This window comes from Heteronotia binoei, chromosome 8, assembly GCF_032191835.1.
Source record: "Heteronotia binoei isolate CCM8104 ecotype False Entrance Well chromosome 8, APGP_CSIRO_Hbin_v1, whole genome shotgun sequence".
Taxonomy (NCBI): Eukaryota; Metazoa; Chordata; class Lepidosauria; order Squamata; family Gekkonidae; genus Heteronotia; species Heteronotia binoei.
Genome location: NC_083230.1, coordinates 102,900,762 through 102,914,171, shown reverse-complemented (window position 1 = coordinate 102,914,171; position 13,410 = coordinate 102,900,762). Strand labels below are relative to the sequence as shown.

Here is a 13,410-nt window from a genome sequence, read left to right as displayed (position 1 = left end):
GAGAAGGGCAAACCTTATCGTCCATGGTATTTTGGAAGACATTGATTCATGACATTTGGAAGACGGGATGATAAAATGGATTTCAGAACAACAAACAGGAGTAACGATCAGTGCTGACCACGTAGAAAGAGTTCATAGGTTAAGGAGCAGAAGATCTGGAGGAGAGCCTAGACCAGTAATAATTAAATTTGCAAGAAAAAAGTGCAGCAGCAAGTGTTTTTGGCTTTGAAGAAAAAGAAGGGACTGGAATTCAAAGGGAAAAGGGTATTTGTAAGACAAGATTTTTGTAGTGAGACACTGGAAGAAAAAAGACAAATGAAGCCATTTGCAGACAAGCTCTTTCAGAACAAGATATTGTTTACATGGGCTTACCCAGCCACTATTGTAATTTATAAAAAAGGTAAAAGATTTACAGCAAGGAATCCAGCTGAGGCAAAGAAACTTTTGGAGAAGATGGGTTTGGACCCAGGGGAAACAGGAACTCAACCAGAGGAAGAGTTTAATGTCCATGAACCAGAGGAGGGGCCTTCTACACGTCAGGAGAAATGACAGAGGATGAGATTATAAAACGTCTAAAGGAGAAGGAGGAACTTCTAAAAAAGGGAAGTACCCCACAAATAAGAGGGAGGGAGTGTTACGGTCTTAAATGAAGGAAAGAATAAAGGGTCCGGGGGGGGGGAGGTGTGCCCACCCAAAGGTATAGGGAGGGTTGAGAGATCAACCCAAATGCGAGCCCTATACCAGAAGAGGGGAGGGGAGATGGGGGGAAGAGTAAGGGGAAAGGGTGTGGGAGGCGGAAAGGGAGAAAGGGGAGAAGTGTATTAGAACTTATTATCCAGCCAGGGAAGGGAGAGAAAGGGAATGAATATGGCTAAAATGCACAGCAGCCAAGAAGGTCAGAGCGCCTGCTCCGGCTGCAATGCCACTGAGGATGTTCTCCACAGTTGAGAACAAAACGTCTGGAAGGAAAACTTTCTCCAGTAGAACACGGCACTTGAGCCCGAAAGATTCTACAAACCCTAATAATATGGCTAAAACTTTGAAAATGCTTTCACTGAATGTCAATGGACTAAGTTCAGACCTGAAAAGATACAGATTAACAAGAGTGGCAAGGCAACAAAATATAGATATAATGTATTTACAGGAAACACATAAGGCAAAGGATGACACTAAACCATTGATTAAGCACCCAGGGTGGAAAGTATTGGCTGAAGCTAGAAGTAGAACTAAGGCGAGAGGAGTAGCAATTTTAGTACATACAAGGATTGATATTAGGATATTAGATCTAGTTAGTGATAGGGAAGGGAGATATCTGTTCATTAAAGGTAGGTTTCAAAACAGAGTGATAACCTTGATAAATATATATGCCCCAAATACAGGACAGAGGAGATTTTTGAATAAAGTAATGCAAAAAGTTCAGAGATTCTCAGAGGGAGAAGTTATTATAGCAGGAGACTTCAACATAGATATGACTAAGGAGAAGGCGGTCCAGTGGAAAAGAAATTTGGTAGAAGTGCATGAAGCCTTAGGCTTGGTCCCAAAGCCGACACATTTATCAAGTAGACATAAGACAACTTCTTGTATTGATTATATATTTCTTAAAAAATCAAATAATTGGGAATTGAGGAAAATAACAACCCATCCAATATGGATTTCAGATCATGCTCCACTGACTATAGAATTGGTGTTAAAAGATGAGCAGATTGGAAGGACTTGGAAATTTAATAGTATGGTTTTATTAAAAAAAGAAAATAGACAACATATGGAAAATCAAGTGAAACAATATTTTAGAGAAAATAAGGGAACAGTGGCCACGGATATTCTGTGGGAGGCGGCAAAGGTAGTATTAAGAGGACATTGCATGATGAAGGAAAAAGAAATTAAAAAAGAATGGTATGCTAATAAGACACAGAAACTCCTGGAATTAGGTGTACTAAAAAAAAAAATGTCATATAGGACTGTGGGTACTGTAACACCACACCTCAGTTAAATCTGTTCAAAGGTAAAGGTAGTCCCCTGTGCAAGCACCAGTAGTTTCTGACTCTCGGGTGACGTCGCATGACGTTTTCATGGCAGACTTTTTACAGGGCAGTTTACCATTGCCACCCCATAAAAAGTCTGCTATGAAAGCAACGTCACCCCAGAGTAGGAAACGACTGGTGCTTGCACAGGGGACTACATTTACCTCTCCCCCCCGCCCAGTCATCTACCCTTTACCCCCAGCAAGCTGTGTAATTTTACCAACCTCAGAAGGATGGAAGGCTGAGTCAACCTTGAGCTGGCTATCTGAACTCAGCTTCCGCTGGGATTGAACTCAGGTTGTGAGCAGAGCTAGGACTGCAGTTTACCTCTCTGTGCCAAATCTGTTTACCTACCCCAAATCTACACAATTCCTACTGGAGGCTGTATTATTCCTACTGGAGGCTGTATTATCAGATGCCAAAATCAAGTTCAGTGATGGTATTTCATCACTGTAATATTTCAAGACCAATAACTATCCTTTAACTAATTAACGAGCACAGGATTAAAAACAACCCAAATGAAATAACAAGCAACATGAGAATCGGATAACAGGAAGATCAGGACACTTTACATGCTGGAATTGTACATTAATAAAAGATCAGACTGGGATGTTCTGTGATGGAATGATAAAACCTTTAGGTAAAATTAGTCAATTCATAATATTATTTTAGATTCATAACCAGCAGTAATAGGCATTTACTTTGCAGCAGGACTATAATTTATTCCCATCCATTCAAAGCATTCAATAGATTAGTCTTCTTAGTTTAGTAAAAGAAGTGGACACTTTAGAGGTCATGATATTACATATACAAACTGTTGTTTAACTCAGATTAAAGAGTCTACAGAAACCAGTACCAACCTATTATTTCTCTTATTCACATTACTACATTCTATGCATCAAATGCAGAACAGGGAAGGAAGGAACCCAAGTATTCACTTATACAAGATTCAGATGCAACATTAACAGTGCAACGCTGAACAGAGTTCCATTCTTCTATTTCCACTGACTATGCTGGCATTATGATAACCTCATTAAGCAACTACAACGATAGTAAAATTAACAATGTTTCACTGTACATTTTTAAAGAGAGTTATAACTTTCTCATATTCATGGTTTAACCCACAAAGTTTATGGTGATTCCTAGAGCTACTCTTTGTCAGTTCTGGGTTTTACCAGAAGTGATGTGACATTGCAGCTGGTGTCATAGTTTAAACAACAACAACCACCACCACCCTCTGTGACAGCTGTAAGCAGTAATGGGTAACAAGCCTGGCAGCTTTCTGGGACTTAAAAGTTGCTTTCAAACAGGGTTCAAAATCTAGGTTTATGACTAGAAAAAAAGGCACTGTTATTTAGATGCAACAATCAATATGGTTTAAGGAACAGCTTCTTTAAAAGAACAAACTGGGTCAGCATAAGGTAGAAGCAACTAGAGGAGATGTTAGGACAGATAATACATGTAAACCCAAACCTTCTGCTAGACAAGATCCTTTACAAATCTATTATACTGAAAGATTCTTAGAAACACTAAACCATTCTCCATAAATTCTATGTAATTCCATGATTTATTAATGTTAGTTCTTGCTATTCAGTGAAACTGTGGATATGCATTGAGGTAGGTGGTCGTGTTGGTTTGATGCAGCAAAACAAAGTTGGAGTCCAGTGGCACCGTTAAGATGATCTCCATAAAGTCTATGTAATTCCATGATTTATTAATGTTAGTTCTTGCTATTCAGTGAAACTGTGGGATATGCGTTGAGGTAGGTAGCCGTGTTGGTCTGATGCAGCAGAACAAAGTTTGAGCCCAGTGGCACCTTTAAGACTAATGAAATTTAATTCTGAGTATAAACTTTTGTGTGCATGTATCTGATTAGATGTCTATGCACAGAAAACCTTAGAATTAAACTTTGTTGGTCTTAAAGGTGCCATGGGACTCCAACTTTGTTTTGTTGCATATGCAAACCATTGAGCCAAGTCCATCCCAGATTATGGAACTGTTAGTTAAACATATGTCTCTGCTACCCTGGGTATTAAACAACTTTAAATATGTATTATTTAGTAGTAATATGTATTTGAAGTCTTTCAGATGGTAAAAAAGTGGTATGACCCTGATTATCCATGATGTCTGAATGCAGACTATTTAGTCAACTATGCCCAAACTGGGATTTCAAGTTGGTTTGTTAATTATTGTTTGTATTAATTGGGGCCTCTGAATTAAAAAAAACTGCAGGGTTTTTTTTTTAGTAACACAGTCACAGACAAGGTGGTATAGAGAGGATGGTGAGAGGTGTGAGAAAGGCAAGAAGTGAAGAAACTGATGTTTATGCATAATTGGGATAAGGCTAACCTGAGTTTGTTGCATAAATCACATTTTAAGTGAACCATGGCATATAGTTAAATCTGCTTAAAAACTATATTCAGTCACAAACACCGGCAGGGGTCAAGAAAAAGGGAGGGAGAAGAAGGGGGGAAAAGCGATGTATTGTTTTTATTTTGTATTATTTTAAAATTTCTTATAGATTTCTATAACTATAACTATAATTGCTAATTAATAAAATTGTTTAAAACAACAAAAAAAGCTATATTCAGTCCCCACTTTTTGTTTTTGGGAAGAATCCCACTTTTCTACTTTCTATAGTCACCCTGGAGTTTCATGACATGAAGACGATACAGATTTCTGGATTCATCACTATTCTCTTATAACACACATGGTCTATCCTGTTTATAAAGTATCAGATAGAGTAGGCCTTATGAATGCTTTTGGCAAATGTGGGAACGACAAATGAAGTGGTGAGGTTGCAACTGCCTCTCTTGGTGACTACCAGTATGATTGCTCTCGAATTACTTCTGCAGTTCCCCGAAGGGAAGGATCCCAAAGATGATGACGCTTACTAGCTTACATAGAAAAGGGGCTTTGCTGTGGAGATCCATTCTGTCCCCGCTTTCCCTCAATATACAAAAGGGGTAGCCAACGGTAGCTCTCCAGATGTTTTTTGCCTACAACTCCCATCAGTCCCAGCCATTGGCCATGCTGGCAGGGGCTGATGGGAGTTGTAGGCAAAAAACATCTGGAAAGCTACCGTTGGCTACCCCTGATATACAAGAATACAATCCAAAGTAATGCAGGCAGTTGAGAGTGATGACAGGACTGGTTCTTTTAATCCACCCCAGATTCTGTAACCACAGAGTTTCTTAGTCATGGTTGGTGGTGAAATTCAGTGTCCAGAGTGAACCCATCCCATTCAAGGGCTTTGGTACACTGAAAGAACGATGGCAGAGAAAAAGGGATAATGCTAAATAATTAGGTCCCACATCCCCTACATTGAGGTTTGCAATGCCCCACAATCCAATGCCTCAGTCCAAAACGGAGGTTTACAATGCCTCAAAAAATAATATGCACCTGGGAGTTCACTGGGAAAAACCAGGAATACATCTTCAGTAACTGAGGAGAATAATGTGACCTGCTGCTTCTTAATCCAAGCACAAACAACCTGAAGCTGTAACTTTGAAGCTGGCCTTCCACAACATAATTTTCACAGGCATTAACTTCAATTGGCCAGAGGCTGCAGTTGCTGCAGAATGCATTAGCAACATCCCTTGACATGTATCGTGTTTTTCATTCTTTGCTTGGACATTTAATATTGTGAATGCAGATGAGTTTATTCCTGCGGTTTTCTGCATTTTTGGTATTCTCTTCCCAGGGAATACTTAAAACTATATTCCACTGAAAGGTTTGGATAACCACAGGACTACCATGACAGACATACATTGTTGACAGCAGATTTAGATATAACTGCCATTATAAAATTATTATTATTTTTTAAATATAATCTTGGGCATTCCTCACAAACAGAAGAATTTGACATCTGCTGTTTTGAAATATTTAGTCATTGTTTCTATAGATATATGAGTAACATTTGTCTCATTTTTACAAATACACATGGGAACTTTTTGCACTTATATTTTTATTAATTAAATCTTGCCAGAATATTCACTTCTTAGAAAATTGGATTATTATGAGTGCTGGGGCCTGAATTCTTGGACACTGAGCTGCTCTAACAAGCATGCAATTCACTTCCAGTTTTTAATTCCTGGAAAACCCAAATGTTTTGCTCTGGAAGCATACATAGCCATGGCTCCAGGGGGTTGGCACTAGCATACAAAATCTGCTTCCAAAGGGTGACTTCCAAGAAGATTATGTGATAATGGCACCTATTACATTAAAGTCTTTCAGTGGTTCTATAGAAGGAAGGAGGAGCTCAAAAAGAAGTATCTCAGTTATAAGGGCCTATGTAGTACCAGTGGCTAAGCAGAGAGACTGTGTGTGGCCTGATGATCTAACTAGTTCTGGCTGGACAAGGAAGTCAAATATGGGGGGCACTTAAAGGTGCACAAACCTTTCCAGAGTAATAGAATATGCATGAAAGGAACGAGCAGTGCAAAGATTAACAGAAGAATTGATGCAAGCAAACTAGGGTTGCCAAGTCCTCTTCATCCCCCGGTAGGGGACATGAAGAAGTGATGTCATCAAAATGGCAGTGCCCATGTGGGGCCACTCTAGGTATTTCCGGGAAAACTCTATGGCTTTCCCAGACACTCTAGCCATTTGGGAGGTTAAAACTCTATGGTGCAAAAGTACCATAGAGTTTTAACCTCCCAAATGGCTAGTTTTCCTGGAAATGCCTAGAGCGGTCCCACATGGGCAATGCCATTTTGATGACATCACTTCTGGGTGATGTCATGGCAGGGGGAGGTTCCCTCTGCCAGCCCAATGTGGGCCAGCGGGTTGTGAACCTCCTGGGCCGGAGATTCCCTGCCCAGACCGGGGGGTTGGCAGCCCTAAAGCAAATACAGTTATAGAAAATGAGCTATGAGGAGGAGGAGGAAGAGATATGAGTCCAATGGCACCTTTAAGGCCAATGAAGTTTTATTCAGGGTGTGAGCTTTCATGTGTATGCACACTTCCTCAGACAAACTGGAATGAAATTTACCAGTTCATATATATATGGCAGTGGCAACCTCTGCCTTATATTGTATGGACTGGTAAGTTTCATTTCAGTTTATTTGAGGAAATGTGCCTGCACAGGAAAGCTCTGTTGGCCTTAAAAGTGCCATTGGACTCTAGCTTTGTTCTGTTGCTTCAGACCAACATGGCTACCCACCTGGAAGGAGACACATGATTAGTAACAGACCTAGATGTTAAGGGTTTTTCTTGGATCTGAGGCTGACAGGGAACTATTAGACATGGGAAACATGCTCTGTGTCTTCAACTGGGGGTAATGGAGGGAAACCTGGTTCTTGGTAAGCGTTAAATAATCTCTGTGTCAAGTTTGCCTCTATGAAGCCCATGGCCAGTGTAACTGAAAAGATAATCCCCTTTATCGAAAGTTTAAATGCTTCATTTATAAATGTTATATTGTTTTATGAAATGAGTCCTTTACTTTTTGAGCATTTCTGTGTTTGGGCTTAACTCCTCCCATGTGCAGGCAAGAATCTCGCAGTTTACTAAGCAAAGCTTCTTCTACCCCTATGAAAAGTATCCAACGAAAGGGGAAAGCAGGAGTGTGTGTGTGTGTGTGTCAAAATGTGGCTTAAGTTTCCAAGGACCCTCCCTAGTAAGCCCCAGAGGCTTAACAACATTCCTTATTGGTGTAATAGCAGAACAAGAACAAGATGAATTAGACAACAACTAATCCAAGTGTTATCCATAGTAGAAGTTGAAGAAGATGAAGATATTGGATTTATATCCCGCCCTCCACTCCGAAGAGTCTCAGAGCGGCTCACAATCTCCTTTACCTTCCTCCCCCACAACAGACACCCTGTGAGGTGGGTGGGGCTGCAGAGGGCTCTCACAGCAGCTGCCCTTTCAAGGACAACCTCTGCCAGAGCTATGGCTGATCCAAGGCCATTCCAGCAGGTGCAAGTGGAGGAGTGGGGAATCAAACCTGGTTCTCCAAGATAAGAATCTGCACACTTAACCACTACACCAAACTGGCTCTCCCAGTTAGTAGTTAGTAACAACCTCAGAAACATCTCCATACATTCTTGTTCTCTCTGCATTTCCCATCAGTTCTACTAGCAATAAGTGTGGCGGAACCGGCCCGATTCTGCCTTCAGACCCGGTCCCGTCAGCTCCCTATTGAGTCGCCAACTCCTGGAGGGAGCTATTTCTCCTCCTGCCCCTTGGGCGCGCTGCCACCACCTGCTCAGTCTCGGGGTTCCGATTGAGAGGAACAGGACTCCCAATCCCCCTCTCCAGCTGTGAGGCCAGGCCTCAAGGTCCTCTGCCACCCTGCACTTGGGTTTCACAGAGACCTCAGCGCTTCTTTGGGGCACCCCTGGAGGATTGGCACCTTATCCAACTGCATGCCTTCCCCCCCTTCACCTGGGGCCCCCTTCTTAACACAGCGTGGTCTAAAGCGGTCTGGGGATCTAGGTGGTACAGAGATTGACTGCCAGCATTTAAACAGTAAAAATATATTTATTTAAAAAGAGAAAGAGATCGGAAAAGAAAAACAAAACAAAAAAACAGTTGCCTTTAAAAAGTTAGCACAGCACCACACAACACAGCAAACAGCATAACAAAGAAAAGTTGATTGTAAACGCATCCGGTTGGCCCTGATCTAGACATGCCCTGCCCTTTTTGAATGACTTACTTTGTCTTACTGCCTGGAGGCCTCATTTTCCTGAGCAGGCCTCCCCCCACAGGCAGGAGCTCACAGGCAAGCAGCCTCCCTTCCCGAGCGCCTGCTGCAAACTGAGAAACTCTTCCTGCCTAGCACATGGCAAGAACAACAGCACTTCCTGCTTCTCTAGGAGACTTTCCCCCTAGCGTTGTTGGTTTGGCTCTGGAAGGGAGGGGGGGAGTGAGGGGAAGGCTACAAAGCCTGCTGAATGGATTTACTGATCCCTGCCTTTTTGGATGAAGCACCAACACTCTCAGATGGCGTTTCTCCACAATAACGTTTGTTCCCCACTGGCAGAGGATGTAGAAAGTCCAGGCCCAGTATAGGCGTCTCCAACATATGCATGTAGCATGGAGCTGTAGAGGTAGATGTAATCTTATGATTTGTCAAGTGAGAAGCCTGACCTTGGATGTGTTACACTGAAGAGAGTAAGCCCTTTCCACTCTAAACCTTCTGATCTGTCTCAGTGACAAAACCAGTGCAATGGAAATCCTAGATCCTGCTCAGCACTAGCCTGTTGAATCCCTCAAAAAGGAGCTTTAACATGTGCTGTCTTTAGCCTGGGGAGAACTTACTATGAAGGGCGGAGCTTTTCCTTCTGTTTGGCCCAACCTCCTGATTGCTCAAGCTGCAACATGGTGCTGTTTTATTAATTACTGATTGACCATTTGATGTTTACACCTTATATTTTATGCTTATTAGATGTCCTGTATGTCGTTTTTTAAACAGAAAGCTGGGTTATAAACTGGGAGCCAGGTTGGTGTAGTGGTTAAGTATGTGGATTGGGTTTGAGTCTCCACTCCTCCACATGCACCTGCTGACATGACCTTCTCTCAAAGCTGTTCTGCTCAAGGATAGTTCTGGAAGAGCTCTCGGAGCTCTACCTACCTCACAGGGTGTTTGCTGTGGGGAGGGGAAGGGAAAGGAGATTGTAAACTGCTCTGAGACTCCTTCAGATAGTGAAGGGCGGGGTATAAATCTCTTCTCTTCTCCATATAGATCAAGATGCTGGGCAACTCCCCTCTTGATGCATATAAAAGAGTGGCAGGCAAATCTCTGGTTATGAATATTAACATTTCACATACTTAGGATTTGTATGCTAGCAAGACAATGTTACCACTTTTCCAAGTGGTAAAGGAGTCAGTTTTTCATTCCTCACTTTCATATTCTGCTTGTCTTTTTCTTCTAACCCTTTCTTGCGTCAGCCTTGGCTTACCCTTGTATTCACTTTTTATGATTTCAGATGTAAGATTTAGATCTCACCAAAGGAGTGGTAAACAGTCCCTAATGTCCCAGGATGTCGTCACCTATTTATCTGTTGTGGCAGTTTGGTTTTCCATAGTAACAGGACAAAATGACAATAATTAGGTCTAATAACACAAACAAGAACAATCCACTCACACTTTGCTGACAGAATGACAAGTCATATTTAAAGACTAGAACAAGCATATATTTTCCTCACAATATTCTCTTCTTTAGGCATGGTGAATTAATTTGTAGCCCCCTTTGATCAATATCTGCCATCATTTCATGATGAAAATCAGCCTGAACAGCCCGTACTTTGAGTGAATTTCTCATTTTCCCCACCAACTTACCTCATCTTACCCTTCTTGGCATTCTTCTACAAAAATACTTACATTCTTCTTAATGATCTTGAACAGCTTAATACCATATACAAACACAGAAACATGGCAGAGAAGCAATTCCAAAGGGGTATGAGATCACCAATGAGCATGAATTAAATCACATTTTTCCCCCAAAAGGAATTTTCAATTCAGCCTCTAGGTTGTGAAATTAAAAGTTTTACCCTGTCACAGCTGGATAATGTTTGCCATATAATAGGATTTGGAATGAAAGATCTGAACAATGCAACAATATATATTTAACAAGGCAATTAATCTGGCAGAATGTGTGCAAAGAAGTTGGAGTTATTTCTTCCATTGAGTTATTAACCTTCTCCAAATCCTCTTCTGTTTCATTAACTGTTTAAAGTTAAATTGGGGGGTCACCTGACAATCCTGCAGCAATCTCAGCATCACAGTTCATTGTGCTCAAATCATGGAAGCTAAACAGTGAGAAAATGACCTCTTGGGTCACTTGTTTCTGATTTGCTTTTAAAATGAAACATTTAAAGCATATAGCTTTGTCCTAAGAGTTTTCTGACTGAATGTATTTGTAATTATAATTAAATTGTACTGCTCAATTACAGGGGACACATTTCCTGACCCAACTTGAAACATGCTGTTGCTTAGCATATAAATTCAATCACATGCTCTGGGAGCTTATTCCCACAATGCTACACAGAACAGTAACACGTTTTAACAAAGACTGAAAAATAAAATTAAAAAATACAACGAACAATTAGGAAAAACATCTACATGCAAAGGCCACATTAGAAAGGGAAAGGAAAGGCACCCAAACCTCATGAATCACACAGAAGCAAGATGCAAGAGTGACCATGGGAAACTTTTCTACTGGAAAAGAAAGCCGATTCTCACCGTTCTGAACAAAATGGCTGAACTAAGAGCAGCTGATTGGCTATGCCCAAATACCCTCCTCCTCATCCTATTGGTTGAGAGAAGACAAGGGGGAAAAGCCCCAGAGCAGCATGGGAATGAAATAAAGAGTTAGTTAGTATTTAAACCACACATACAAGAATAGCATTCTAGGGGTAGGAAAAAGAAGCTTCCAATTCCTTGCATTGACTATTCTGATGCTTTTAAATAGCTTGAAATCACTGTATTCACCCTGAGTGCCTTGAACTGTCAATTTCTCTTACTTTAAATGTACTGAAAGCAGATGCAGTCTTCCACTATATCTAATCATTTCTATAGCTGACTATATCCGCAGTCTCATAGGATCTCTGTCTTTCCTTGACTCATATATCACTTACACATTATGTAAATGTTTTTGCCCCTTTTTCAATGTGCAAAACAAACACCATTCTATTCTCCAGGAAACTGAGAACAGGAGAGCACTGCTTTAATCTACAATATCAATGCTGCTGCTCCACCATGACAAAAGTTATGGCTGACATCTCCAAAGAACTGCTTGGAAGTTTCGATCTATTAATTGGTTCCTTCTTAATTTTAAAACTCAACATGATAGGAGGTGCTGGGGAGAGTTCATTTACAAGTGGCCATTATTTCACTTTTTACTGTGGTACTTTGTCTTTGCACATCCACTGACCATGGCCCCCATTTTTCTTCTCTCAATATCATCTTTGAAAGCAGCTGAAACAATTAATTTTTGTATTAATAGAGAATTTTTATCCTTTTCAGCCCCCCTTATAATTATTCATAATATAAAAGGGCTAAGATATCCTCCCTCCAAATCCAAAATATGCTGGTGTTTCAGGCTGTTTCCTTTCATGAGCCAGGCAGTAACCAAACAATATTTATTAATATTTAAACTGGCAGATATTGATAAATTGCCAAAATCTTTCTAATTATGCTCAGGGTTTGCAAAGCTTTCTGATAATTCTGAAGCATGTCTTGGTGTACGTTAGTGAAGGCAGACTCTACTCTGGAAATTATAAACTGACTCCCTTAAGTCAAGCTTCACTGAGCTTGTGAGGGAACAGTGTACTGTCCATTAGCACACATTCTGGGTTTTCCTCGTGGGGAATGAAGAAGATTTCTCCCTTACAACCAAGCAACAATGCTGAAGATTTAATCAGAGAGTGCAGGTTTTCAGGAAGACAAGTAGTGTGGCACACTCGTCACATGAATCACTGGAAGAAAAACAGGACATCCAACCTATTCCAGAACAATACTTCTGAAACAGTAAAACTGAATGATTTCGCTATTTATACAAGATTAAAGAAATCTATATGATAAACACAGCAAGCTCACTCGTCTAATTCAAATTAGAAAGAGTTGTTTATTTCCATATACTACAAACATCAGAGAACAAAAAATAATAAGCAACAGATCACTTTAAAATGATAGCTCTTACCTGATCTGGGGAGGGTTTATGATTAGTTTGGTTGGAATGAGATGATGATTTGAGGTGGTCATCATCATAATTATCTGCCATCAATTTCATGCGATTTTGTGTCTATAAAAATAGAAGTAAATTAGTTGAAATTTCCTGCTATAAATAAGTTAGCATCATACAATATTTAATTCCAACATAAATTTACTTGAGAAACAACTTCATATGGGCAGGTCACTGGAAACACCTGCTAAAGGCAAAGCATTGATATAAAAAAATTCAACTATGAAGATGTGATATTGTACAAAATTATGCTCCTGCAGGGAGTTGCAAGGGATGTCTTGTTTCCCCCTGCTCAATTATTTCCTTTTTCCTTTCTCTGAAGGCCTCCATAGCCTCTCCCCTTTTCCTGCTTCCTTCTATTCTTCCCACCTAATAGCCATCTTTCTTATATCTACCCCATTGTCTTCAGCTTTCTTTCCTTCCCTTCCCCTGGCAACCTCTATGGATTAGTTGTGTGGTGCCAGCCACAGGGCTGGGTCCAGTTGTGTATTGGGCAACCCATTTTAGGATCACCTAAAATTCTCCTGAATCCCCTTCCCCACACCATTTCCACTTTCTCTACTAATGGCAACCCCTCTATCTGCAAACAGCCCCCCGCGCTTCCTTTTGTCCCCCTACCATCTTCTGTGTTTGCCATCTTCTCAAGGGTCACTGGGGATGTGTGTAGGGGAGGTATTTGTGAAGTTCCTGCATTGTGCAGGG

At 40.7% G+C, this 13,410-nt stretch overlaps 1 protein-coding gene across 7 annotated transcripts in view; it reads right to left on the bottom strand.

Annotated features, from left to right (window-relative positions):
- Positions 1 to 13,410, bottom strand: part of ERC1 (ELKS/RAB6-interacting/CAST family member 1) — a 291,605-nt gene that overhangs the window by 43,209 nt on the left and 234,986 nt on the right. For 4 of the 7 annotated variants that reach the window (XM_060245767.1, XM_060245766.1, XM_060245768.1 and 1 more), the window contains one exon: positions 12,667 to 12,768. In XM_060245767.1, coding sequence (XP_060101750.1) covers positions 12,667 to 12,768 — 102 coding nt within the window. Of the gene's footprint in view, positions 1 to 11,207; positions 11,275 to 12,666; positions 12,769 to 13,410 lie in introns of all 7 variants that reach the window. The other 3 variants (XM_060245770.1, XM_060245771.1, XM_060245773.1) reach the window with 1 other exon arrangement.